At 34.2% G+C, this 26,736-nt stretch overlaps 3 protein-coding genes across 6 annotated transcripts; 1 reads left to right on the top strand and 2 right to left on the bottom strand.

Moving 5' to 3' along the window:
* Positions 1 to 652: 652 nt before the first annotated feature.
* Positions 653 to 3,006, bottom strand: cebp1 (CCAAT/enhancer binding protein (C/EBP) 1). Of its 2 annotated transcripts, XM_065259063.2 has the most exons (3): positions 2,611 to 2,664; positions 2,168 to 2,446; positions 653 to 1,066 (listed from the first exon to the last, which is right to left on the bottom strand). In XM_065259063.2, exons 2-3 carry the CDS (start codon positions 2,444 to 2,446, stop codon positions 749 to 751), a joined length of 597 nt encoding a protein of 198 aa, XP_065115135.1. In that variant the 5' UTR covers positions 2,611 to 2,664; the 3' UTR covers positions 653 to 748. The 2 variants fall into 2 exon arrangements, with proteins under 2 accessions (XP_065115135.1, XP_065115134.1); XM_065259062.1 differs by having other exon boundaries at positions 2,168 to 3,006.
* A 1,164-nt stretch (positions 3,007 to 4,170) lies between these two features.
* Positions 4,171 to 21,312, bottom strand: ttc21a (tetratricopeptide repeat domain 21A). The gene is made up of 24 exons (XM_065259064.1): positions 21,217 to 21,312; positions 21,011 to 21,140; positions 19,750 to 19,860; positions 19,494 to 19,660; positions 19,235 to 19,345; positions 19,000 to 19,157; positions 18,821 to 18,905; positions 18,093 to 18,191; positions 11,993 to 12,202; positions 11,597 to 11,835; positions 11,221 to 11,293; positions 11,042 to 11,152; positions 10,674 to 10,815; positions 10,480 to 10,580; positions 9,791 to 9,979; positions 9,597 to 9,707; positions 9,426 to 9,507; positions 9,184 to 9,334; positions 7,580 to 7,741; positions 7,302 to 7,482; positions 6,609 to 6,833; positions 6,394 to 6,514; positions 5,493 to 5,560; positions 4,171 to 4,552 (listed from the first exon to the last, which is right to left on the bottom strand). Exons 1-24 carry the CDS (start codon positions 21,241 to 21,243, stop codon positions 4,475 to 4,477), a joined length of 3,132 nt encoding a protein of 1,043 aa, XP_065115136.1. The 5' UTR covers positions 21,244 to 21,312; the 3' UTR covers positions 4,171 to 4,474.
* Positions 21,313 to 21,648: 336 nt separating this feature from the next.
* Positions 21,649 to 26,648, top strand: gorasp1b (golgi reassembly stacking protein 1b). 3 transcript variants are annotated; one of them, XM_065258914.2, is made up of 9 exons: positions 21,649 to 21,751; positions 22,092 to 22,172; positions 22,341 to 22,544; positions 22,701 to 22,787; positions 22,874 to 23,004; positions 23,103 to 23,202; positions 23,969 to 24,092; positions 24,174 to 24,320; positions 24,405 to 26,648. In XM_065258914.2, the coding sequence occupies exons 1-9, from the start codon at positions 21,695 to 21,697 to the stop codon at positions 24,539 to 24,541; spliced, it is 1,068 nt and encodes a 355-aa protein (XP_065114986.1). In that variant the 5' UTR covers positions 21,649 to 21,694; the 3' UTR covers positions 24,542 to 26,648. The 3 variants fall into 3 exon arrangements, with proteins under 3 accessions (XP_065114986.1, XP_065114987.1, XP_065114988.1); XM_065258915.2 differs by having other exon boundaries at positions 24,243 to 24,320; XM_065258916.2 differs by having other exon boundaries at positions 21,689 to 21,755.
* Positions 26,649 to 26,736: the final 88 nt, after the last annotated feature.

Here is a 26,736-nt window from a genome sequence, read left to right on the forward strand (position 1 = left end):
CGCTGGCTATGAACTCTTCCCACTCAAATAACCGTGTCATTCTGTCCGTTTGAAGGGAGGAAAGATGTAACTCTCGTGTTGGCCAATAGCACCATTTCCAATCGATTCAGATTACAGAGGACATACAAACAGAGCAAACGTCTTTCACCAATAACCCAATTTCAGTGGTCGGTAACATTAAAAGTTATTTGTCGTTTGGGCTCTTACTGGGACACTTTGTAGAAACTGAATAAAATCACACTGTACGTTTGTTTATATATGTCTGTATTCAGTGAAAAATATTTTGAAAGCAAGTGATGAGTTACAAGATTTAACTGATATGAAATACAGTAAACGCTAAAACAACTCAAGTTAAATGGGCTGTCAACGCACAAGCACTTAATTGAAATTTTTAACTCAAAATGAATGAGGATAATTGCAACTAATCATTTGCAGAACAAAAGTTTTTGTTTACATCATATATGTGTGTCTTTACTTTGTATAATATTTATGCATATAGAAATACACACAGATGCAAATATATATATATAAGAAATGTGTATATAAATTATTTATATATAATTAATATTTAAATAGATTTTTTCTTAAAATTATACATGCATGTTTGTGTATTCATATATACAGTATATGCATAATTATTATACACACTAAACACACACATATATGTGATGTAAACAAAAACTTTTATTCTGCAAACGATTAAAAAGAAACAGATTTGATTATAAAGACCTTCAGTGTCCAATAGCACTCAACAGTGATCTTCTCCTCTTGTGTCCTGCTCTTTGACCTGTAGGTGGCGCTGTGACAGATAGTGTTTGAGCGTTTCCACCTCGTGTGACAGTCGCTGTATGTGCAGTTGCAGTCGATGATTCTCGTCCTGCAGCTGCAGCGCCCTCTGCTGGGTCAGCTGAATGCGACGGCGAGCTTTATCGCGACTCTTCCTCACGGCGACGTTGTTTCGTTCTCTGCGCAGTCGATACTCCACGCTGTCTTTACTGACGCCTCGCTTCTGTCCGGACTGACGGAGCGTCGCTGCCGGAGGTGGCAGAAGAAACTGTGAGAAATCCTACACGAAGAATGAAAATATGGTTAGCATACAAAATAATGTACAAATTAAATTGTCTAAAAACCTAGTGAACTGTCTTTTGATTGGCCATATCACAAAGTACACCAGAGACTCAAACTGACAACTGTTTGAAAAAAAGCCAGTGACGTGAAACAATAAATCGTTTTTTTTCCCAAGTTTATTATATTTTATTGATTCTTTTGTTTATTGATTTTCTATTGTTTATTAAATTAGAAGCACATTTGTAGTTAATCATTTCACTCAGGTTATCTGCCATCTGGATTTTTTCCATAACAATGCATTCTGGCATCACCATCTCATCTTAAAATGTAATTATGCTACTTTAGAAAATCAAGCTATTTATCTGGCACTGAGCGGGATTTAATCTATTTTAATATTTTGTTAATTTTTAATTTATCACAACAAACTACATCATTGGAAAGCTCTAAGAATGTAGTTTTCATATTTCAAAAGCCTTTTAGCAGTAATAATGCAGTGACAGGCATTTATTAATTTGTGACAAGAGTATGCAGCAAACCACTGACAACTAGTGGCCGTTTTTGGTAAAACCACTAAAAGTGTAAAAAAAAAAAATTTTGTGATAATTTATGCATAAAATGTATACTTTATTGCATTATTTTTATTTATTAAAAAATGTTAACTGCTATAACAATTTATTTATTTATTTAATATTTTCACCTCCAGACAATTCTGTGACTTTAAAGTGTCTTCTTTAAAACAAGAACAAAATTAGGCTTCTAGACCAAATAAATGTCAGAGTTATATTAATTTGAAGGTGCACATCACCTCTTCATCCCCTCACCCCCACTCAAAAAAGGTTAAACCAGTTAAGGGGTTAACTTAATTTTACAATATATTAGGTACAACTAAGGATGAATTTCATGAAGCCTGTCACGTACACATTATGAGAACATGCGAGACGGCAGATAAACACAACATAACTCTTCCTGTAGCTCAATAGAAAAGCATTGCATTAGCACCGCAAAGGATGATGGGTAAACATAAATATACTGATCATATGTACTTTATATAAAAGCGTCTGCCAGATGGATAAATAATATAAATGTAGTGTTGATGTACCTGCTGACTGCTTTGACTCTGCTGTATCACTCGTTCAGGATTTGTTGAGGAGGGAAAGGGCAGATACGCCAAACCCATCATTTGCCCCATGTTCCGGTTATCTGAAAACTTAGGAAACCATTGAGAGCCCATGGATTGAGCATAGAGACCACCGTCCATCTGAGGCATCTGTGTCGGGCCGCCGGACTCGGAGTTTAGTGGCAGGATGCCGTCCGGAGACGTGGAAGCTGGATTTTGAGATGTAAATATACAGCTGGAGGATGAAGGGCTGTTGGACATCTGAGAATAAAGACACGCAGGCATTTCTAAAATGTGAACTAGAAGAAGCGGTTTGGTTACTTCCTTTTAAAAGAACGACGGTCAAATTATTTAGTGCACTAAAATGAAAAGAGTGATCTTCGACAGGGTCTGTTATAATAAATGAGGATTAGAAAGTTACTTACGGTTTGCTCAGTGTTGTTGACTTCTGTCTCTTCTGCTCACATATACAAACTTCAACACAATGTGTTATGATACAGGTACAAACACTCATGACAACATCATTTCCTTTGTCACAATCTCTCTCTCTCTCTCTCTCTCTCTCTCTCTCTCTCTCGCTCTCTCTTTACTTTTTATCTTGCAACAAACATTTTCTTAATTTGTATATTCTGTAGTCTAATCTTCTGTTGTGTATTTTATAGAACTGTATGTCGCTTTTTAAATGTAAGCTTATTTTAGAGATTATTATTATAAGTCAAAATGTTTCTATTATATGATTTAGACATTGTGATTATTTCATACTTGCACACAATTTCCAGTGAACATCATCATAATTATTTAATCTGTTTTTACAAAAGTATTGTTTTTATATTTATAAATTAATACACTGTAAAATAAAAGTTAAAACAACTTGGTTTTGTAAGTCAAGTCAACTTACTATTAACCTACTAAGTTTTGGCTTGTGAAAAGTTGACAGCTTGTAAAATCAAGTTGAAATTGTTTAACTTAACATAATGTTGATTTGACAAAAATGTTGCGTATTTTTTACAATGTACATATTACATAAAGGTTGTATTAGTTAACATTAGTAAATGCATTAACTAACATGAACAAACAATGAACAATGCTTTTATTAATTCTTGTTCATGTTAGTTCATGGTGCATTCATTAAAGTTAACAGTTTAAATTGATTTTATTTATATATTAGTAAATGCTGATATTAACAAACTAAAGATGAATAAATGCTGTAGAAGTATTGTATCATGTTATGTTATGTTATGTTATGTTATGTTATGTTATGTTATGTTATGTAATATGTTAACAAATACAACTTCATTGTAAAGAGTTAATAAATGTCATAAAATAACATTGGATGTTAAAATGTATTATTTTAATTTAGAATAATTTGGAATTTATTTATATTTTATTTATAAAATATTTATTTATTTATTTTATTTATATGAATATACAACTTATTTTGAAATATTTATGCTTAAGACTTCAATAAAGTAAGATGTTTTTACATATTATGTCCTTTTTCATCAAAATACACAACTGCACTTACAAACTGTGAAATTCAAGTGTTTTTAAAGCTTTGTACAAAACTATTTACTGTTTAAAAGAGAAAATCTAGACCACCATCAGCAAAACTACAATGCAAAATCAATAAATAAAAAGTGATTTCTGGTAAAAAGACTAAATTTAAAATTGAATCTTGCTCCAGACAAACGTGAGTCTCGTGTTGCTCATCCATCACACATGAAGGGGTTAATAGAGTACAAAATGAACTTACACACACACAGAGCTCAGTGACGCCTCCCGCAGGACGACTGAATGTACTGCCTTCACTAGAGCTAAAACAAACACAAGTATACATGTGTATAAAACATTCAGATCAGATCAAAATCAATGTCAAACAATGACAAAACTTACCTGAAGTCAATTTATGGTTCTCATTAATGTTGGAAAAGTGAGAAAAGACAGAATTTAAGATCAATCAGATTTTTATTTGATGTTCTCTTTGTTATTAAGTTAAACAGAAGTTTTCTTGTACTTTCAATGTTTGGGAATGCATGTTATATATATAAGCATTAAGCGTCATGAATTTCACTGTTAGTGTTTTAAAATAATCATATTTTGAATACACACCACCTTCACTTTAAAGTCACCTGTTTTCTATTTTTTTAATGCTAATCTTTATGAATCTTTAGACTAACATCAGATTCTCCTCATGTATTTCATCTGCTACAGTAAATGAGAAATCAAGATTTAAATGCACACACTGACTTTATGCAAACAGTCTCTCTGAAATCAGAATAAAGCTGCGGCTCACGGTCGGAGAGAAATCTGAGCTCGGATCAGAACCTCCTCCTGGATCTGAGGATAGTTTGGATAACACTGTAACACCTACAGACAAACACATCATCATCATCATCATCTTCATCATCAGTCACATTTCAGCTATTCTCATTGATGGCCATTTCAAAGCAGTTGTGTATTCTGATCACTGGACTTCACCAAGTCAAATCTAAGACTTTCTGAATGAAATTTAAGACCTATATTACGACAATGAAGTCTAATTTTATAGTTCAGTGCACATTAAATGGATTTAAAATAACAATAATGATGAGACAGACAATAATAATTGTTTTAAATAAAGCATTAAAACCAAATAAACACATGGTTTTGCTAAACAAAAAAATATTAAAATATATAGAGGTGGTTTCCCAGACAGGGTTTAAATTTAATCCAGGACTAGTTCTTATTTATATTAGGAGTTTCATAAAAACATACCTTACAAAATACATGACTGGTGTGCATCTTGACACAAAACAATGGCAGTGATATATACATACATACATACATATACATATACTGTCAGTGCAGTTTTTGTTTAATCCAAATACATTTTTATGCTGTTGTGTTTTGTGTAATGACAGATGTAGCCCTTACGAAAATTAACTATGGTGTTACTACAATAAAAAAAAACATGGCTACTGTAGTAAAACCATGGTAACCACAAAATAACCATGGTTTTGACAATCAATGCATCAAAAAACCATGGTTACTACATTTTTTACCACAAAAAACATGGTTAATTTTCATAAGGGAGACATATTTACACAATACATAATTATAGACATCAAAAGCCTGTGGCACATTATCCAATCTGTTTCTATAAAGCTTACAAAAAGAAAAAGCTTCACTCATTAGTAACGTTTACTCTATTCAATCATTTGAAGATTTCCTCAAAAAAAGTTACTGTTGATCCAAACATCAGTCACAGAGCTCATGAAATAAAACATTATGACTAATTATTTATCATTCCATAAAAAAAGAAACAAACCTGATGACAAATATCAACAGCCCGCGTGTAATTCTTGCATTTCAGACAGTTGAAGGCAAGACGAAACCCTGTGAAGACATTTAAATCCAACCCTTAGAAACATAGAAATCAAACAAACATTTTAAAGAGGACATACCATTAAAATCTAACTTCATGTTAAAGTGCTATAATTGGGTACTCAGTCAACCTATTGGACTAGAAAATGTGTAAAAGATCATTCCAGTAACTTAGTTTTGGTAAAACATTCTCTGCAAGCATGTGAAAAAATAGATCATTGAAATTTGGCTCCCCTTGTGATGTCAGAAGGGGATCTTATTATAATAATACCGCCCCTTAATCTGCACTATCCAAGCATGGCACTGCCATTTAGGGCAGAGAGAGAAAATAATTAACAGCACAATTGAGTTTCAGTTTCAACAAACCACCATTATGGTGATCAGTGTTTGCATTAGCAGCTCATTTGCATTTTAAAGGACACCAATTTTAACCTGTTATACACTGCGAAAAACGATTTTCAAGAAAAAAAAAAATCTTAGTATTTTTGTCTTGTTTTCAGTAAAAATTAAGATGGTTACCCCATTGGCAGATTTTTTTTAGCTTGTTTTATGCACAAAATCACTTAAATTTGATATTTTTATTTTCATGTGTCGTTTTGCTCATCAAAAAAAGCTTCTTAATCTAATAATTTTTAGATATTTTTATGGAAAACAAGACAAAAATACTAAGAATTTTTTTCTTGAAAATCATTTTTTGCAGTGTAATAAATGATCTGTGGGGTATTTTGACCTAAAACTTCACATATGTACTCTGGGGACGCCAAAGATTTATTTGACATCTTAAATGAAGTCTTGTGAAATGTCCCCTTTAAAGTTTCAGAGTGATTATGATAAGAAAGTCTCACCGACAGCAGGATCGACTCTGTTTGTGTATTTCCATGCGAGTTCATACTGCAGTGATGCTTCCTCATATCTCTGTTCATTCTCCATTATAAAGCCCTGATACTCATACGCTTTACTGCATGACTGAATCAGACAGAAACTTCATTCAACTCAAGTCCTTACATCAAGATGATGAATGTGTTCAGACACACACACACACACACACAGACAGACAGACCTTATTGTGTCGTATGCAGTTATCCAGTAGTTTGTCCACGTGTGAGTATTTTCTCATCTTTATATACATATCAGCCATGAGCAGAGAGGCGTTCTCCAGATAATCCGCATTAACATCATTCCAATCCATGTTAATGAGACGTTTCAGGAGGTTTCTGGCTCTGGGAATCTGCTTTAACTGAAGGAGACCTTGAGCTGCCACAAGCAAAGATGCCTCCAACATCACCTACAGTACAGTTCAGAGATCAGCAGATATCTGACTTTAGTCATTTTGATATGAAATAGTAGATGAGACACATACACTAAACAGTAATGAAGTTATTTCTTTTATATGACCGATCTTCAACGTTGAAATAATGTCAGTTCTTGTTTTTAACATTAATAGAACAGTTAATGCTAAACGGTTGCAAAAGGTTCATAAAATGCTTAACGTTGAAATTTGGTTGAAATAATGTCGGTTGTTTGTTCAGTTTTGATTATTCAACATTGATCAAACCTTGTCCTTGACATCCATACTGGCTAGGACCATCAATGTATGACAACATCTATTGAACGATCTTCTTTACAATTTATTCACATGGTCTTTAAAAAAATATGTAACTAATTGATCTCGATTTTATTAATGCTATATTTTACTTCCTGAGTAATACGAAGTTCATGACAAACTGATAATCTTGTATCAAAAGTGTCTTACGTTTCTTGACAGCATATCTGTGAGATCCAGCGTGGCTTTCTCCACCTGTTTAGCGTCTTTACTGTAGATCAGACACAGATTATCAAGCAGTCTGACTTTCTCTTCCTCAGATTTGGAGCGAGGATGAAACTTCATCAGTAGATTCTGAGCCGTGTCGATCCCAATCTGATTCTCAAATTCACTAAAAACAATCAGACGATTAAATCTTCACAAACATCACAACAGACTGCAAACTCAAATATTCCTTCATGTTCACAGATGAAAAGCATTCATTGCACCTGACGTTTGTTTGTCTTTTATCTAAAACTTCTCCTCCAAACACCTCTTTGTCAGGGTTAAGAGAGATTTGGACCATCAGCTGGACCGCTCTCTCACCCCATTGAGAATCACCTCGGGCTTTATTCAGATGATTCAGAGCTTCAGTTACCCGATACAAACACCTGAAGAGAAACCACAATGACCACATGATAAAGATAAGACATTTGATGGTCCTCTAACATCACTGTATTGTCTTCAAAATAAATAGTTTTCTTTTGATTAACATTTCTTCATACATTTACATTCACTCATTAAAGGCACAATATGTAGGATTTTCACCACTAGAGGTCGCAATTACACAATAACATCATAAAAAAGACAAAGCTTAATGACGAGAAGGAGAGTTGAATGATGCACCGCAAAAAAATGGATGTCTTATTTTTGTCTTGTTTTCTAATATAAATATCTGAAAATTCTTAAATTGAGATACATGATCTTGGTAAGCAAGTGGCTTAAGATATTATTCTTGTTTATTGAAATAAATGATGAAAATCAAGAGTTTTTTAACTTAAAATAAGTCGAAATATCTGCCATGGAGTAAGAAAAATTAAAATTTAATTCCAGTTTCAACTTAATATAACAAACTTAATTTAAGTTCATTTTTCTTACTGCACTGGAAGATATTTTGACTTTGAAAAAACTCTTGATTTTCATCATTTGTAAAAAAAAAAAAAACAAGACTTATTATCTTAAGCAATTGCTTACTAAGTAAATGCATCTTAATGTAAGAATTTGTAGATATTTATATTAGAAAACATTCAGAAATACTAAGACATTTTCAAGAAAAAAATTCTTAGTATTTTGGTCTTGTTTTCAGTTAAAATATCTAAAAATTCTTAAATTAAAATGCTTTTTCTTGATGAGCAAAATGACACAAGAAAATAAGAAAATTGGAGATGAAAAATATTTCTTGAATTTTTCTTGAATTTAGTGTTTCAGAAAGATTTTTTGCCTACCCCATTGGCAGATTTTTTGCTTGTTTTATGCACAAAATCACTTAAATTTGATATGTTCGGTCTAAAAACTAGACTTTTTTTCTTGGGTCGTTTTGCGCCTCAAGAAAAAGCATCTTAATTTAAGAATTTTTAGATATTTTTACTGAAAACAAGACCAAAATACTAAGAATTTTTTGCAGTGTTTAATCAGATTATTTTATGCCATCGTAATGAATTAGCTGCAAGGCACAACAGATGCGTGTTAGATGCTGTATAACCACCACTTATGTGTTTGTCTACTTGTGTTGCCATCATTTCTACAACTCGAAAACTGAGGATAGCGTGGATATTAAGTTAATAAAAGGGCGTCAATTACATGGGAGACAAGAGAAGAGCCATTACTTAAAACAGGAATTTCTCTGGATTTACAAATCCTTGGGATTTTTTTGGGATAATGCACTGTATGAAATATCACACTGTGCAACTGTTTTTGGATAATTTATTACAAAAATCTTACACATTGTGGCTTTAATAGTTAAATTCATGACAAAAACTATTAAATTTCTCCTTTAAACCAAATTGACATTTATATGAGAAATGAGATGCTGAAGATGCGAATGTTTACTGACCAGAAGTGAAGACCTTTGCAGTAATGATAACCTGCTTCTCTAACCGAGAGCGGACAGAAGTTTTCACAGGATTTAAATACAGACTGCATAGCGTCCAGATTCCCCAGTCTGCGCTGAACATCAAGAAACTTAACCATGACATGAAAGTTGTCTATGGGTACAAAGAGAAGAGCTCACAATTTCTTCTACAGTCATTTAAACATAAAAGTCTCAAAATACTGAAATATTGAATCATTCCACACCTGGATATCGCTCCATAATATCTGTATACATTTTAAGTGCTTCATCCTTTTGGTTTTTCCAAAATAATGTATCAGCTAACAGCTGAGGAGAAAATCATACAGACATGTTGTGAACATCATTATATCCTTCTCATTGTGTTTTTTAATGTAAAACAATGTAATGCTTCACACCATGGCTGCATCTGTATGATGTTGATGTAGCTGCAGAATCTGAAGACACATTTCTTCACAATGGTCCAGCTTTTGATGCTCATAATATAAGCGAGCAAGATAAAGGATGATCTGTATTTAGACAGAATCACAGAGATGTTATAAAACCTTTTCTTCATCTTCATCTTCATGAGGACATTGACAATGAGTCTGACCTCCTCTTTATCTGGGCTGTAGTTTAAAGCGTCTGTATAATGATGTCTGGCCATCTCCAGATCGTGTTTGAGATGAAACTCATGAGCCCAATCACAGCAGATGTTTGCCATCATCTTCATCTGATCTTCTAACTGATCCGGCTGCTCAGCTGTAATCCACTTAATGATCTTCTGTTGAACATCATGGGCCTAACATAATATCAACCAGATTCAATCAAGAATGTGTGAGGTCGCTGTGTGTTAAACGGGACATTTTACAAGACGTCAAATAAATATTTGGTGTCCTCAGAGTGTGAAAGCCAAAATGTGCTCTTTAAAATGCAAATGAGATGATAATGCAAACACTGATCACCATAATGGTGGTTTGTTGAAATTGAAACTCAATTGTGCTGTTAATTATTTTTTCTCTCTGCACCAATTGGCAGTGCCGTGGTTGGATAGTGCAGATTAAGGTGCGGTATTATTATAATAAGATCCTTTCTGACATCACAAGGGGAGCCAAATTTCAATGATCTATTTTTTCACATGCTTGCAGAGAATGGTTTACCAAAACTAAGTTACTGGGTTGATCTTTTTTACATTTTCTAGGTTGATAGAAGCACTGGGGACCCAATTATAGCATTTAAACATGAAGTCAGATTTGCATGATATGTCCCCTTTAAGAAAAGACTTTAGAAATGCTCACAGACCTTTTGCACAGCATCCAGAGTCGATTCGTCCATCGCACGCAGAACTTTCACCAACATTCTTAAAATCTTCACATCATTCATCAAAATCATCAATGAAGAACCTGCAGGAGCAACAGAATGAGGTTTAGATAGCAAGTCCACCTGTCTTACTGTATTTGTGTTTATTTAACAGTGAATGATCAATGATTCAGTACTGTGTTCATGATCCAGTGTCTTCTGTAGGACTCGCTGAGCTTTCTCAAACTCCTGGAGTTTAAAGAGAAGATCAGCAAACTCCAGACTCAAGAGACAATCCCGTGTATCAACATCCAAAGCCGATTCATAGACGCTTACAGCCTGAAAGATCACATACAACATACAAACTCTTATTTTATTTTACAGTAGTATTTAGACAAATATTCATATCCACAAAAAACAGTTTTGAGAAAAAAACATCATTTGTTTTTAGATTGACAGCTGCTTTGATATTTATGTAATGTTATTATATTCAGATATGTTTAAGTGAGACTTTTTATTGGGGTTTCTGTACGTGACATCAATTATAATGTAAAGAAATGCTTACCTTGTCATATTCATGAGCTTTAACTAAAGCATGGCCTATTCTTTTAGCTAAGGTGATGTCTTTATGAGCCGTCCTCTCTGTTGCCTGATAGATTTTGACAGCTTCGTCTGGCTTTAAAAACAAAATATAAAAGCTATAAGTCTTTTTCATTTCATTTATTTCATAAACATTTAATATACCTGATGTATCTTCATAAAGGCTTCAGCGAGCAGGAATAAAGTATGAACTCCAGGTAGCTGCTCAGTCATTTCTCTAAAAACATTAAAAAACAAATGTATTCATTTAAACTTAATAAACATGACAAAATTACCAGGATATATACCATTTATGTTTATTATATGACATATTGAGACTTTAATGGTGAAAACAGGAATAACTGGCATACAAAACAATACAAATTCAAATCTTAATGGTCCTCAAAACCGGTCTTTAGTGAAATCAAACTTTATTGTTGGGTTGAAATATGACGCACATGTTCTCATGAAATTCACCCTACTTTTAAGTTAAATAATGCATTGAGTTAGTTTTAATAAAACAATTCAATATTATTCTCACCTGTAGCATGCAATGTAAAGCATCTTGTTGTTGTTTTTCTTTAAGTAAATGTGAGCCATTTTCTCTCTGGCTTGGATGTAAGCGGACTCATGGGGTTGAATTTTCTTCAGAAGGACCACAGCAGCATCCACATCATCTCTCGCCAAAGCAAGATCAACATTGGCCAGCGTGATGACGGATTCCTCAGCAGTTCCTTTAAACTGCACAATGGCCTCCTGTAGGACTTTTGTAGCCTCGTGCTAATCAAAGACAAAGTTTGTTCAAAGCTATTTTGGAATCGTCCAGTATTGAAAGGCAATAAAAATCTAAATGTCATCTGAGATATAAATTCTCTATTCATCAGAAAGTCTCCTGGTTTAAGAAGCACATTTGTAAGACAAAAAGCAGGCACTGCACCTGTTCACCGTTTAGTCTCAAAGCCTCTGTGAGCTCCAGATAAACAGAAACTCGCTCGCTTACGGAGACAGAAGACCGCAGCTCATCTGTAGACCCGCGGACACCTGGCATGTTTATAGTCGTGTTCAGACACTGGATGACGCTCTTCATATCTCCAGACCTCAGAAGAGCTCGAGCTTTCAGCAGATTAAACTCAACCCGATCTCTAACCTGCAAACATTATCACACAAATAAAGTTCACATTATAACAATAACTATATCTATAAAAATATAGTTTTAAAAATGGTTTTATATTAAAGAGAATAGGTGAGTTCACATCACAACTATAATGGGGATCCCTAACAATTACTGTAGTCGTGGCTAATAATTATGTATAAATGCACACACACAATGCATATATTTAAGAAATATTGGCATGTGTCTACATGTTTATATTTATATATTATTTATACTATATATAAATATTTATTATATACAAATATATTTTTCTTAAAAATATACATGTATAAAAAATGACCAAAATGACCTAAGAAAATAATTCTAGTTTTTAGACAAAAATTTCAAGTTTAAGTGAATTTGAGCTTAAAACAAGCAAAAAGATAAATAAAAAATCTGCCAATGCACTGCAAAAATTTTCAAGAAAAAAATTCTTAGTGTTTTTGTCTTGTTTTCCGTAAAAATATCTAAAAACTCTTAAATTAAGATGCCTTTTCTTGATGAGCAAAATCACTTAAGAAAATAAGACCAAAAATATCAAATTGAAGTGATTTTGTGCATAAAACAAGCAAAAAAATCTTGAACATTATTCTTAAACACTAAATTCAAGAAAAATGCAAAAAAAATTTGCTTACCCCATTGGCAGATTGTTTTACTTGTTTTATGCACAAAATTCACTTAAATGGGATATTTTGGTCTAAAAACTAGACTTATTTTCTTATTGTCTGGAAACAAGACAAAATACTAAAAGAAAATTTCTTGAAAATAATTTTTTGTAAGTGTGGGGTAAGAAAAAAATTTCTTGACTTTTTCTTGAATTAAGTGTTTAAGAGAAAAAAAACGTATTTTAAGATTTTTTCTTACCCCATTGGCAGATTTTTTTGCTTGTTTTTAAATTGTAATTTTTTGTAAATTAAATTGTATTTCTTTTTTTAGTCTAAAAACTAGATTTATGTTTTAGGTCATTTTGCTCATAAAGAAAATGCATCTTAATTCAATACTTATACTAAGTTAGAAAGTCATTTTTGCAGTGTACACAGTACACCCACATATATGATGTAAACAAAAACTTTTATTCTGCAATCCATTAATTGCAATTAATCGCTAGGAAAAAACTATAACCATAAAGATACAAGAAACGATATCATTGAGATCACTCTCTGTGTGATTTTTCCAACTGATGAACGATAAACCATTGACAGCCAATCAAATCTATTTGAACTCCAAGTGCATGAGCATTTAAACGGACAGACGACAGTGTGGAGAAGCTCATTGCTGAGGTCTATAACATAAAAGTATCTCAGGTATTCAGTGCTGATGCAGTTGCTGTGAAATTCACTACATAATGCTTTTTATTCGACTGCACTGACTAAGCCAAAAGGTAAAATATTAGATTACACAAACTGCTAGATTCATTGTAAAGAGATATGCAAACACAGCGGACATCTGCTGGATATACACGCTGCGTAAATGCAACAAATACAGCTTATTTACACATTCAGTGACACAGAAACAATTGCAAAAGTTTTTATTTAAAAAAATATGCAATATTAGTAAATGCTACTGAAGGTAAGTGATTGAGCGAATGAACAAAGTTATTGTTTTCGTACGCTAATATAGTTATCATTATAGTTAAACATATATTACACGTCAAAGTGTGAATGGCCCTTAATATGTGTTTGACTACAGATAGCATTAAATAGACATGCAAAAAACTTCACTCATCCACTTGCAAAAATACCATGATAAAATACAGTACTTCATTTGTTTGCTATATTTGCTTGAATGATTTCATTTACCTGAAAGTTGACACTGAGAGCAGCTTCCAGGCAGCTGAGAGCTCCGCTGTGATCTTCAGTATACAGGAGGAGTCGAGCCTTCAGAAGATAAAGCTCGCTCATCTTTGGCTCTTTCTCCATGCACCGGTCTAAGAGATGCTGAGCTGCTCTGTGATCACCTTAACAGATATACGAGTAATAAATACACAACCAAACTAAAGAGCAGGGTGAAAGAGACATCTAAACACACTTACCTGAGAGAAATTTGACATAGGCCATATAATAACAGCTCATTGATATCCCAGGTGCAGCTCTGATGACCGTTTCCAAAATCATACTGGAATGTTTCAGCCACAATAGCTGAGTTTGTCCGGTGACTCTCGGATTAAGATCCTATAAAAGATTAAATCAACATGATCAGAAAACAACACTTAATACATGTTTCTGATTGACAGGAATAAAATCAAGTCCTATTTTACTTTTTTTATATCCTGTTGAATACATTTCTCCTGTTCTAAATTAAAATATGTCACAGTATAGACATGTAAGAGATCTTTTTATTTATATAGTGCCACAGGGATGACATATGTTTGTAGGCAAAACCCAGAAGCGAGCATTTTAGCACTTCTGGTTCAATCGTCTCAAAGTCATTGGGTTTTTGCATTGGGTTTTGGTTAAACTCCTTAAATAAGATCTTGGGTTAACATAAGTCAAAGATATTTTCATGTTTTATTCTAAGACATAAAACACACCAGTAATGTCCCAGTAAAGCTTTAAAGTGTCTTTAAAAGGCCGGTTGCTTACAAGTTGCTTTAAACCAACTTTAAAGGTGCCAAAGAATGCATGTTAATATGCTGTTAAATTATTTTCTGATATCTACATAGAAGGTCTGTGGCTTTATTAAGAGCAAAAATGATCCAGAGTCAGTTTTTCATGTCATTTCAGTTTGTTTTTCAATAATCCAAAAGTTTATGGGAACAATAAATGGCTTTTTTGCCGAAGAAACCAGTGTCCTGCAAAATCTTGGGTTGGCCAACAAAAATCCCTCATCCCTGGCACTCTATTTAACAGAACACATCTACATCGATCTTATAAATACTGTTTCACATGTTTTTAAACTCAGCTAAAGTCATGATTTTCTGTTTTCTTTATAAAATCATCCCATAATGTAAAGAACATTCTGTGAAAATATAACCTTGATATGGGTCTACGAATGGAAATGGGACTATGGATGGAAATTAGCATTGTGCTAAATTCAACCTATTTATGGATTGTACGTTCATTAATATGCATTGTCCTATCTAAATAAATAAAAAATTAAATATGAGAAAGATCATGTCAACTCTAACGCTCCTCATTTCATCATTAGATTTCACAGACAGGGTCATAAATATTAGGGGTAAAATACCCGATTCAGCTCCATGTGCATACAAACAATCTGCAGGAGAAAATTTACATCCAGAATCCGCAAGTATTCAACACCATAACTGAGTCCATGAAGAGAAGAGAGATGACGTTCAGCTGCGTCCTTCAGCAAATCAACCACCATCTCTTCATCTTCTCGCTGCTTTCTGACAGACACGGCTTTCAGTAGAAGAACCTCCTGTTAAACCCAACACAAATTACAGCTTTATATAACATCACATCTTCAGTTTACCTTTATATTACTGTTGCTTAACTATTATAAATCTAAATATAACTGACAGAACTGCACACACTTTACTGCTTCATTTCATGTCATATGTCAGTACTTAACTCTTTCCCCTCCAGCGTTTTTAAAAAAACGTTTCCAGCTAGGGTTTTCACAAACATTTAATGTTATATTAGGACATTAAAGTAGTTTTTACAAACATACCTTACAAAAACAATACAGGTGTATCTTGAGACAAAACAATGACCCTGATATATGTTAAGATATGTCAGTACAAGATATTTATAAATTAAGGCAGCTGAAACATGCATTTTAGTCTGGGACTAGGATAAATCCTATCTGGGAAACCACTCCACAGAGTTTTTACTGTTTTTGGATCAGTGTATGCTTCAGTGTTTTATAAGTTGTGTAAGAGCGCGACCCAGTGGATAATAGTGGAAATATGGATTGCTGTAAAAACTCATCATTGGCCGGGAAAGAGTTAATACTGCAAAACTGATGCTGTGAAACCTGAGGAGTGAATTTAGCAAATATCAATGAAAATCATCAGCTTTGTACCGCAGCGTTTCCCAAAGATTCTTGTACTTCACTGAAGAAATCCAGCTGTTGTGTGGCTTCCTCCAGCTGATCGCACATCAGCATACATCTGATCAGACCTATGAGTTAAAATAACTTGTCACTATATATTTAAGTCTACATAACACAGCAAGATTCAGACCTCTATTGGGTCCGAATCCGTTTAATTAAAGGTATAGCGGAAGATTTTCCCGAATTATTTAAAAGAACCGCCCCTCGATATTTTTTAAAAAATGCTCCCAAGAGGAAACGCCTGTTAAACGCGTGCACGAGACAGAGAGAGAGCATGCAGGAGCTCAGTTCTTCTCTTCGCTCTGTTTACAAGTTGCTGTCGGCATGTTTACCGTGTCTGTGCGGTTCGTGACTTGTGCCAGGGCTTGCATCGCAAATCATATCTTACATCAACTTTTACTAGCAGTGATTTTAAATGGATTTCTCCAAATAGCATGACAAAATGTACCTTTCCAGTAGAAACTTCGCGTGGGAAGCCCAACCTGTCCTTTTAGCTCACGCCAGCGTGTGAAATAGTCTCCCATAAACATCTGGTCTTGTTTCTTTATTTATAGTCCTTTCTCTTCTTGTCATACAATTCGTAGACACTTTTTCTCTTGCAACCCTCAGACATTTTGAAAAAAACACAGTGAGAACGCGACCTTCAATGAATGGTTGAAACCGTAGCACATCATACATACACGTGAAAGTGCGCATGTGCAGAAAGCGAACGTAGAGGCGAGCACGTACGGCGGTTATACGTCAACATATAATCAGAATGATTGACATCTGGGATAACCAATAACAGTGATGATCCACCCAGAAAACAAAAATCTTCCGCTATACCTTTAAAGATGCACCGATATAATCGCCTATAATCGGTATCGGCAGATAAAATAATGTTGTTGTTTTTTATGATTGTTTAAAAGCAGCTGATGATCAGGGCAGATTATATCCTGTCAATCAAAAGGGGCAGAAAAACACATCAGAGCTCATACTGTGTGATTATTTTGAATCGAACAGAATTGTAGTCTGTATACTCTGCACTTTTAGGATTTCATGACATAATCATTTGAAACAATCGTAAAAAGAAAAACTATCAGTATCTCTCAGTATCAGTAGATGACATTCTAAGCAATCGAATATCGGTATTTGCAAAGAAATGTTGTGTCAATGCATGTATTGAATATACTGTAAATAAAATATTGCATCTAAACATTAAAGTGAAAAGAACTCTGGTGATAAATGTGCTTATGACATTAAAATAATGTCACAAAATGCAAAAACATAAATGCTAATAAAAAATATTTTTTAAATGCAAAACAAAATTGATCATATTTTTATGATTTTGGAGTATAGCATGATTTACCCTGATAGCGTTTCATTCATTGGTGCTAACAGAGATGAATGTGAGGAGAATCTGTACCTATTAAAGCCGTTGTGGATTTTGGATCTGTTTTCAGAGCTGCAGAATAACATTTATGAGCTTCTTTATATTTATTCTGGAGACTGAGCAGATATCCCAGCTCACACATGACATCAGATGTCGCAGGTGAGCGTTGCATGAATTCAGTCAACATCTGCAAGATCTCTGGGTTGTATCCACACTGCAGAAAAAAACGTTAAACTTTTAGCAAAAAAACCTTTAAAAAGTATAAATACATAAGTGTTGTTTTGCTTGAAGACCAGACATACTGCTGTAAACAACAGCCAACAAAAAAAAACTGAAATAACCCAATGGGATAAAGGTACTATGGAAACAGACACATAGGAATAGAAAACCCCAGTGAGGACGACAGCATGATCTCTGTGTCAACAACAAGCATCTCAATCTCAAAGTAATCCTAGTAACACATAATAAAATCAAGATTGTAGGAATAATACTGACCAGTCTACTGATGGGTGCTGTCATCTCCACATACAGACGGCTATTATTCAGCTCAGACATCTCTACTGCATTTATTAAACACTGAAGATGATCTCTTACCTAAAACATTTATTCAAATTCAAACATATTTTTATCTTAAATTAACTTAAAGGCTGTGCAAACTATATAGGAGTAACATTTGTGCTATCTGTTATTTTTTCAATTAGGCTTGAGATCAGTGGCGGCTCATGACTCCTCATCCGAGGGGCGCGAATTCAAAATAAGTGTTCGGAGTATCATGTGTGTGGTTCCCTTTTCCAAAATATGTGTCCTGCGTGTTGAGAGATCATGTGTGCATCACGTGTTTTGTCAAAATAAGTGCCTGCTGCACACGCATCAAAACCATTTATGATAAAAGAGACGCTCATGTTCCAAAAGACACTCCCTTAACATTAAACTCTGATTACGCATGAGATTATGCGAGTATCTGGCAAACGCGAGCGTCTCTTTTATCATAAACCCTTTGACGCGTCTGCAGCAGACACTTATTTTGGCAGGACACGTGATGCACATACAATCTCTCAAAGTGCAGAACACATATTATGAAATTTTGTACCACACACATGACGGGCTACATACATGTTGTGACGAACTTCGCATCGTGCGCCCTCAGAAAAAGAAGTCACCAGCCGCCACTGCTTGAGATTACACTGAGCATAAATATAAATAAAGAGAAGAGAGAGAATGACCCGTCTCATGTCTCCATCTTTAGCTGCAGCGCTGACTGCCATCATTTGAAGAGCTTTTAAATTGTGTTCATCTCTATCCAGTATTCTGCACATTGCAAGCAAAAGCATTGAATCAGATTAAAACATCATAAAAAGATTTCATTTATTTACAGTTATAACACAAATCTGTAAAACAGCACCTGTGGGCGACTTCTTGGGTTTGCTCCCAGTCACGCAGAGACATCAGGATCTTCATCTTCAGACTGAGTGCTGGGATAAAATCTGGATGAGAAGCGATCATCTGATTCACAACGTCAAGAGCACACTCTTTATTCTGTTTGGCCATATGAAACTCAACCTGTTTCAAAGAAACATTTCAGTGTCATTTACAAGACATTTCTAAAGAGAGACAACAAATAAAGAGCAATGTCACACCTGTCCCATGAGTCCAAAAACATTTCCTGAATCCTTAAAGTAGCGGATGGCCTGAAGTTTGTTCTCTTCTACCTCAGATGTCAACATAATCCAGCCCTTCAGAATAAGTCCCTAAAAAGGTCAAAACAATTGCCTCATAATAAGGTAAAATGTTCCCTTTGAAAGGATTGAAAAAGATGAACTTGCATCATGAACAGCAGTGAAACAGCGGCCTGGACCACAGTGTCAACAGTTTAATCTTTATTTATTAATCACAAACCTGTGGCGATGTATCTGATAGCTTCAGCATTTTGTTAATGCAGGTTCTGGCTTTTCCGTTCCGGTCCAGAATCCAGTAAAGCAGAGCCGCATAATACAACGCCCTGTCACCTGCTGTTGATCCTGATAGCTTCAGATCTGAGTTCAGTTCATTCACTGCCTCTTCATCTAATAAAAACATTTCAGAATATGTGTTTGTGTTATTATAATCCATTTATCAGTCATTCAATTTAGTGTATGTACAGAAGACATGTTACCGATAGTTTCGCAATGTCTGTGAGCGTTAATGAGAGCTATAGTTGAACACAATGAGAGGTGACGCTGATCCTTCAGCTGGTAAAGCTCTCTCATAGCCTCCTGTGTGTGACCTGTGACGTATTTATTACACACCATCACTATAATCATCATCATCATCATACACACATCACTGTAATCTTCATCACCATCATCATACACACCATCACTATAATCATCATCATCATCATACACACCATCACTTTAATCTTCATCATCATACACACCATCACTATAATCTTCATCATCATCATCATCATCATACACACCATCACTATAATCTTCATCACCATCATCATACACACCATCACTATAATCATCATCATCATCATACACACCATCACTATAATCTTCATCATCATCATTATACACAACATCACTATAATCTTCATCATCATCATCATACACACTATCACTATAACCATCATCATCATCATACACACCATCACTATAATCTTCATCACATTTAATCATCATATACACCATCACTATAATCTTCATATAATCTTCATCGCATTTATCATCATACACACCATCACTATAATCTTTATTACCATCATCATCATACACATCATCACTATAATCTTCATCACATTTAATCATTATACACACCATTACTATAATCTTCCTCACCATCATCATACACACCATCACTATAATCTTCATCATCGTCATACACACCATCACTATAATCTTCATCACATTTAATCATCATGCACACCATCCCTATAATCTTCATCACCATCATCATACACACCATTACTATAATCTTCATCATCATCATACACACCATCACTATAATCTTCATCATCATTATATTTATGATTACTCTGACTCTTCATCATCACAATCTTAATGAAACAATCATCCACCATAACTATAATCTTCATCACATTCATCATCATACACACCATCACCATCACTATAATCTTCATCACATTTAATCATCATACACACCATCACTATAATCTTTATCATATTCATCATCATACACACCATCACTATAATCTTTATCATATTCATCATCATACACACCATCACTTTAATCTTCATCATATTCATCATCATACACACCATCACTTTAATCTTCATCATATTCATCATCACCATAACTATAATCATCATCACTTCCAGCATCACAATAATGGCAGTCATAGTTATTATAATAACCTTTCAACTATATTCTCATCCATATAGTCGAAATAAATCACTTTTATTAATTACCTTCCATTAGAGATCCAAAAGCTTTGAAAAACAGGAGCACAGGATCATTGTTGTACAGTTGTAAATATTTCACAGCTGTATTTATGGCGTGTCTGAAGTACTTCTCCCGCATATGATATATAATTAAGGGCTGTTTATTAAAACGAACAACAGATGATGTTATAAATGTTAAGAATAATCATAAATTATTACTATTGTAAACTTACCAAACATGTTGCGTCGTTTTCTGCCATGTTTAATAATTGTATATCAGTTCACTGAAATGTCTGTGACTTTAAATAACGGAGTGAAATCATTGCTAAGTAACCGTGATCACACCTGCGCAGAAAAAGTAATCGACCACAGTCACATCCCTCACAGCGCTTATCAATTGATTAGTCACGCCTGTTCAGTGAAACGCAAATAAGGGCGAATTTATCCGGGCTTTTGTTGTTTGTTTTTATTTTATTTCCCATTCGAATTTCTGATATATTTTATTTTGTTATTATTTTAAACATTTGTATTTATAATCTCGTGAGGAGATCTTGCGAATTCTAAATAAGGAAAGCTTTGACTCATAAATATATATTACGCAAAATAACGTGCCAACGCGATTGGCTGAAAGGCGAACGTTTTAATAAATATTCATGAGCAGAGTCTGCGTTGCAGTTTGATTGGTGCTCGTCAGCGGCTAAACGCAGTTTCATGATGGGGTTGATTCAGAGCGTGTTTACTGCAGAGGCCGGCTATCACGTGCACGGGGTGAGTACGTCAATCAATCACACATTTAATCATCAGACATTTTATCAGACGCGTGCTCTGATCTTTTGGCGATTGCTGTATTAGAGCGTTAACTTATAATTAATAACCGTAAGCTGACAGGCGCGCATGATGTCCTGACTGCAGTACACAGTAGGCGTGTTCGACTTCAGTTCATTCGACGCTGCAAAAACTGACAATGTGATGACGATAACGTCAAAGTACCGCGAGAGTGAGTCGAAATTAGACTTCGCCCTATGGTTTCTATTTGCTCTCGCGGTACTTTGACGTCATCTGGCTATCGTATTGAGTGCTTACATCTCTTTCAAACTTAAATTATCAGATTCAGGACAATTCACCAGCACAGAGAGCCGGACTGGAGCCCTTCTTTGATTTCATTTTATCTGTTGGACACACAAGGCTGGTCAGTTTCATTGTATAAACATTTGAAATTAGCATGTTATCACACTGAAGATGATGAATGAGAACCAGAAATCAGAAATAATAAAGATGATGATGATGATCACTGAGATCTGATCTGCTTTAATTGTATTCATGAACTTAAGAAGCAAAAGCTTGTGTTTGTTGTCAGAATAAGGAGAGCGATATGCTGAAAGATCTTCTGAAGGCAAACATTGAGAAGCCTGTGAGGTTGGAGGTCTACAGCAGTAAAATGATGAAGATCAGAGAGTTGGAGGTCATTCCCAGTAACATGTGGGGTGGTCAGGGATTACTGGGGGCAAGCGTTCGATTCTGTACATTTCATGGAGCAAATCACAACGTCTGGCATGTTTTGGTGAGTACATTACTTTTTTAGGTGCATTCAATGCGTTAATTGTCTATTGCATATAATCTTAAACATTTCTTTGTTGTGCATTCCTTTAATATTCTATAATATTTGTTTTTAAGATTTCTAATATGGTCTTTTATAAGACTTGAATGTGACTTTTAGGATATGGAACCGAATTCACCCGCTGCATTGGCTGGACTGAAGCCGTATTCTGATTATATTGTTGGTGCGGATCAGGTGCTACAGGACGTAAGATTTGTACTTGTAAGATGTCATGTAAATACATCAGTGATGTCTTTCTGTGATACATAAGCTATTCATTTTTTGACCCACAGTCTGAAGATTTCTTTTCGCTGATAGAGGCGTCGGAGGGGAAACCATTGAAACTTCTGGTGTATAACACACAGACTGACGGCTGCAGGGAAATTCACATTACTCCTAATGGAGCGTGGGGCGGTGAGGGAAGGTAAACACATCATTACACAGTCAGGCAAACGTGAATTTAATATATTCATGCCGCATATCATTTTACTTACGCATGTCCCGTTGTCCTGTGTCTCCCAGTCTTGGTTGTGGTATTGGGTTCGGCTACCTTCATCGCATCCCCACACGACCCCTCGCATCAAGACAACAGGACACTGATACAACATCTGAAACTATAGAGGTAAAGCACATTTATACTACTACACCATTGTACCAAAGAGGATTCGGGTCAAGCTAAAATAAAAACATCTCGAGATTAAAGTCATTATAATTATGCAATATTTAACTATTCGTTTGAAAAAAAAAACAGTTGCAGTATTTCGAGAATAAAGTTGTAAGATTTAGAAAATAAAGTCGCAATATTTCGAGATAAAGTCGCAATACCCCGAGATGAAATCGCAATATTTCGATAATAAAGTCACGGTATTTCGGATGGGATGAGGCCGCAATATTTCGAGAATAAAGTCGCGGTATATCGCGAATAGTCGCGTTGTTTCGAGGGTGAAGTCGCGTTGTTTCGAGGGTGAAGTCGCAGTATTTCTAAGGTGGAGTCACGGTATTTCGAGGATAAAGTCGCAAGATTTCAAGAATAAAGTCGCAGTATTTTGAAAATAAAGTCGCAGTATTTCGAGAATATTTTGAAAATAAAGTCAATATAACAAGAATAAAGTCATAATGTTTTGTGAATAATGTAATATTTTTACATTAACGTGTTTGGGGTGATGTGAACTTTATTCCCATTTTATTGACATTATTTTTAAAATAGTACTTTATCACGGAAATTTTATTTATTTTGACTTTTCTCAAAAAAAAAAACTACTAGTTAATTCTCGTATTATAATGACTTTAATTTCGAGCCGGTTTCATTTTTTTATTTTAGCTTGGCACTAGTCGTCCTTGGTACCATTGTTATAGTTATTCTCACAAATGTATTAATTCTATTTCAGACCTTTATAGAGAATTCCTCAGATGTTTCTGGCTGTGATGAGACACTGGTGGACGTTTCTGATGGACTTCAGACCAACATTGAAGTTTCAACAGTATTGGAGAAACAATGTGACAAAGCTTCTGGTGAGTCTAATTTATAAAAAAGTAATTATTTTTTATTTAAAACAAAATTAAGAAGGACTAATCTATATAGTTTTGTGACAGTCACTGACATGTTTGAGACGACATCTGTAGATCTCTCTGGAGTGTTGGATTTATCATTGTGCTCTACAGAGCGTTCTGCCTGCTCTTTGTTAGTGGATGATGATGATGATGCTGGACTTTACAGTAGTGAGGATCTATCTGTCATGAGTAAGTAGCAGAAGTCTTTTAAAAACATGAGATCATCTTATTCTTTATTTATTATTGGTTCATTTGTAACCATTTCTCATGAAGGTCGGTCTGAAAACAGCACGCTCAACATGGGAAAAGACGTCCAGATGAATGACTCTGGGATTTATGGTGTTGAAACAGGACCTGTAATTTTAAATATGGAAGAAAGGTGTAATGAGATTAAAACATTTCAACATTGACATCAAATCCAGCTAGAAACCATCATTACACATGCATGGCCATACAGAACATCTGTTAAAGAAGTACTGACAGAGATAAATGAAGACACTTAAAGCAGCATTTATTTATCGTGAAAGTGTTGACAATGCAACATTACACAGAAAATGATGCAGTATTCATTCAGAGAGTGACTTTATATTTGTTGACACGCACGCAGAATAATGACATTTTATAGAGTAATGGCATTGGCAAGCAAACTGTATATTCACCTGCTTTAGTGTGAATCTCATGAAAACATCCCAGGTCACCTTTCACCCTGATATGAAAATAAATGATATTTTGCATAAAAAAACTTTTAGGAACCCATGAAATCAAAATAGTGAACACTTGTTGCTTATCTGTGTTTTGCTTTACATTGACAAAATTTACTTTTAGATGATTTTGCAAGTCTTTTTTTTGTAAGTCACAATTTGCTACCAGCTTTGTCTTGATGCAGAGAATAATAAACACAAAGCTTTATTTTCTTTATGCAAAATATGTGTAAAGGTTTTGTGAGATTCACTCTTTCACAGCTATCAGTTTATCACATGGTCTCCTGTTCATCTCAGTATTGTGTTAGCAGTGTAAAAGACCTGAACCCAGGGAAGACACTTGCTGATACAAATGTATATCTTGTAGTGCATTGTAAGTTGCTTTGGATAAAGTGTGTTTGCTAAATGCATAAATGTAAATGTACACAGCCACATGTCACATCTGAAGAAGGTGATCTCTCTCAGGGAGGAGACAGTTGACATTTTAGACACAATGGAGCTTAAAGCCAAAATAATGAACAGATGAGCAAATAAGCTCTGTCTCACATGTAAATGTTTATGTTTGTCACACATTACTTTACATCTGCATTTCACCCATCAATCACATTTGATCTGTAATCACAGTGTTGGGTGTAACTAGTTACTAAGTAATTATTAAGTTACTAAGTAATTAGTTACTGTAATTTAACTACTTTTTCCTTAAAAAGTAAAGTATGGGATTGCTCTTATTTCCCTTGTAATATATTTAGTGTTACTTGTGATGTAACTGAATACTGTTTATGGACTGTAGATCAATGATATATAACACAATAGTGGATTTAACATCCAAATTTTTTATTAATATTTAATAAATGCCTGCTTATGCAAAACCTTATTCTACATCCTTAATCCTACAATACTTAAAACTTAATAACTACTTTACTACGTATTAATAAACAGTAAATAGGAGTATATTGAGCCAAAAGTAATTAATAGTGAGAATGGGACTGAAAAAAAGTGTAACCAGAATAATTGATGTATTTTTATATGATTTATTAGTTTCAAGCCTATCTTTGTATCATTTACTAAATAGGATTTAAAAGTAATTAGTGATAAATAATTAAATACTTCATTTGTACAGTAATCTAATTAAACAATTCAAGATTAGTAACTAGTAAGTAATTACTTTTTTTGAGTAACTTACCCAACACTGTTTACTCAACACTTACCTGTACCATGATGACTTCTATAAACAATGTTTTCAGCTTCTGAAAATGACAAATAAACAGACGTTTCATACAGAAAAGTGTTTAGGCAACCTGTCGATTGTTTTAAGGACTATATTCATGTAAGATTGAAAGGCATGTCGTGTTTAATGTGACACCTGTTATTTATATTAATTGTATGTATATCGCATTTTCTGTGGTTTCTTTTCATGTAAAGCTGCTTTGAAACAATGTTACATTGTAAAAAAGCCTTATATATTAATACATTAAACGTGAAATGTAAAGTTTAGCTGCAAATTAAAGTGCTATTGCAAAAATATCAACCTACACTTATTTGACCAAGAAAATTCTGCTGGAGACATCTTCACACCACAGTCATATAATATATGGATTAATATTTAATAAATGTCAGCTATGCAAACTGCTTCTGAGACTTTTTTAATGACATTTCAATTTTTCTATTTTATATAAACTTGTGAAAATGAAACTGTTAGAAGTGCTAGATCAATGGCTCATGAGAGATGCACGTATTAGAAAAATATGAACATATTTTAGTTAATATATACCATTGCAGGGCACTGTCTGACATAATTCAACTTCCAATCTGGTGTTATTTATGATCAATGATGTAAAATAATCATTAATATTCAAATGTGCATGTAACAGCAGACACACTTACTGGAAGAAACCAAGTCACCA

The sequence above is a fragment of the Paramisgurnus dabryanus genome, chromosome 22, assembly GCF_030506205.2.
Source record: "Paramisgurnus dabryanus chromosome 22, PD_genome_1.1, whole genome shotgun sequence".
In the NCBI taxonomy this organism is placed as follows: domain Eukaryota; kingdom Metazoa; phylum Chordata; class Actinopteri; order Cypriniformes; family Cobitidae; genus Paramisgurnus; species Paramisgurnus dabryanus.

Bases quoted from the DNA above. Each gene is read 5' to 3' on its own strand.
- cebp1 (XM_065259062.1), bottom strand. From the start codon at position 2,470: ATGCCTGCGTGTCTTTATTCTCAGATGTCCAACAGCCCTTCATCCTCC. The intron at 1,067-2,167 runs GTACATCAACAC...TTCTTCGTGTAG, and splicing joins AGAGTCAAAGCAGTCAGCAG to GATTTCTCACAGTTTCTTCT.
- ttc21a (XM_065259064.1), bottom strand. From the start codon at position 21,243: ATGGCAGAAAACGACGCAACATGTTTG. The intron at 19,661-19,749 runs GTAACATGTCTT...TGTTTTTATTAG, and splicing joins CAGACATTGCGAAACTATCG to ATGAAGAGGCAGTGAATGAA. The intron at 9,335-9,425 runs GTGTGGAATGAT...TTGTACCCATAG, and splicing joins TATTATGGAGCGATATCCAG to ACAACTTTCATGTCATGGTT.
- gorasp1b (XM_065258914.2), top strand. From the start codon at position 21,695: ATGATGGGGTTGATTCAGAGCGTGTTTACTGCAGAGGCCGGCTATCAC. The intron at 21,752-22,091 runs GTGAGTACGTCA...TTAAATTATCAG, and splicing joins CCGGCTATCACGTGCACGGG to ATTCAGGACAATTCACCAGC. The intron at 22,545-22,700 runs GTGAGTACATTA...TGTGACTTTTAG, and splicing joins ACAACGTCTGGCATGTTTTG to GATATGGAACCGAATTCACC.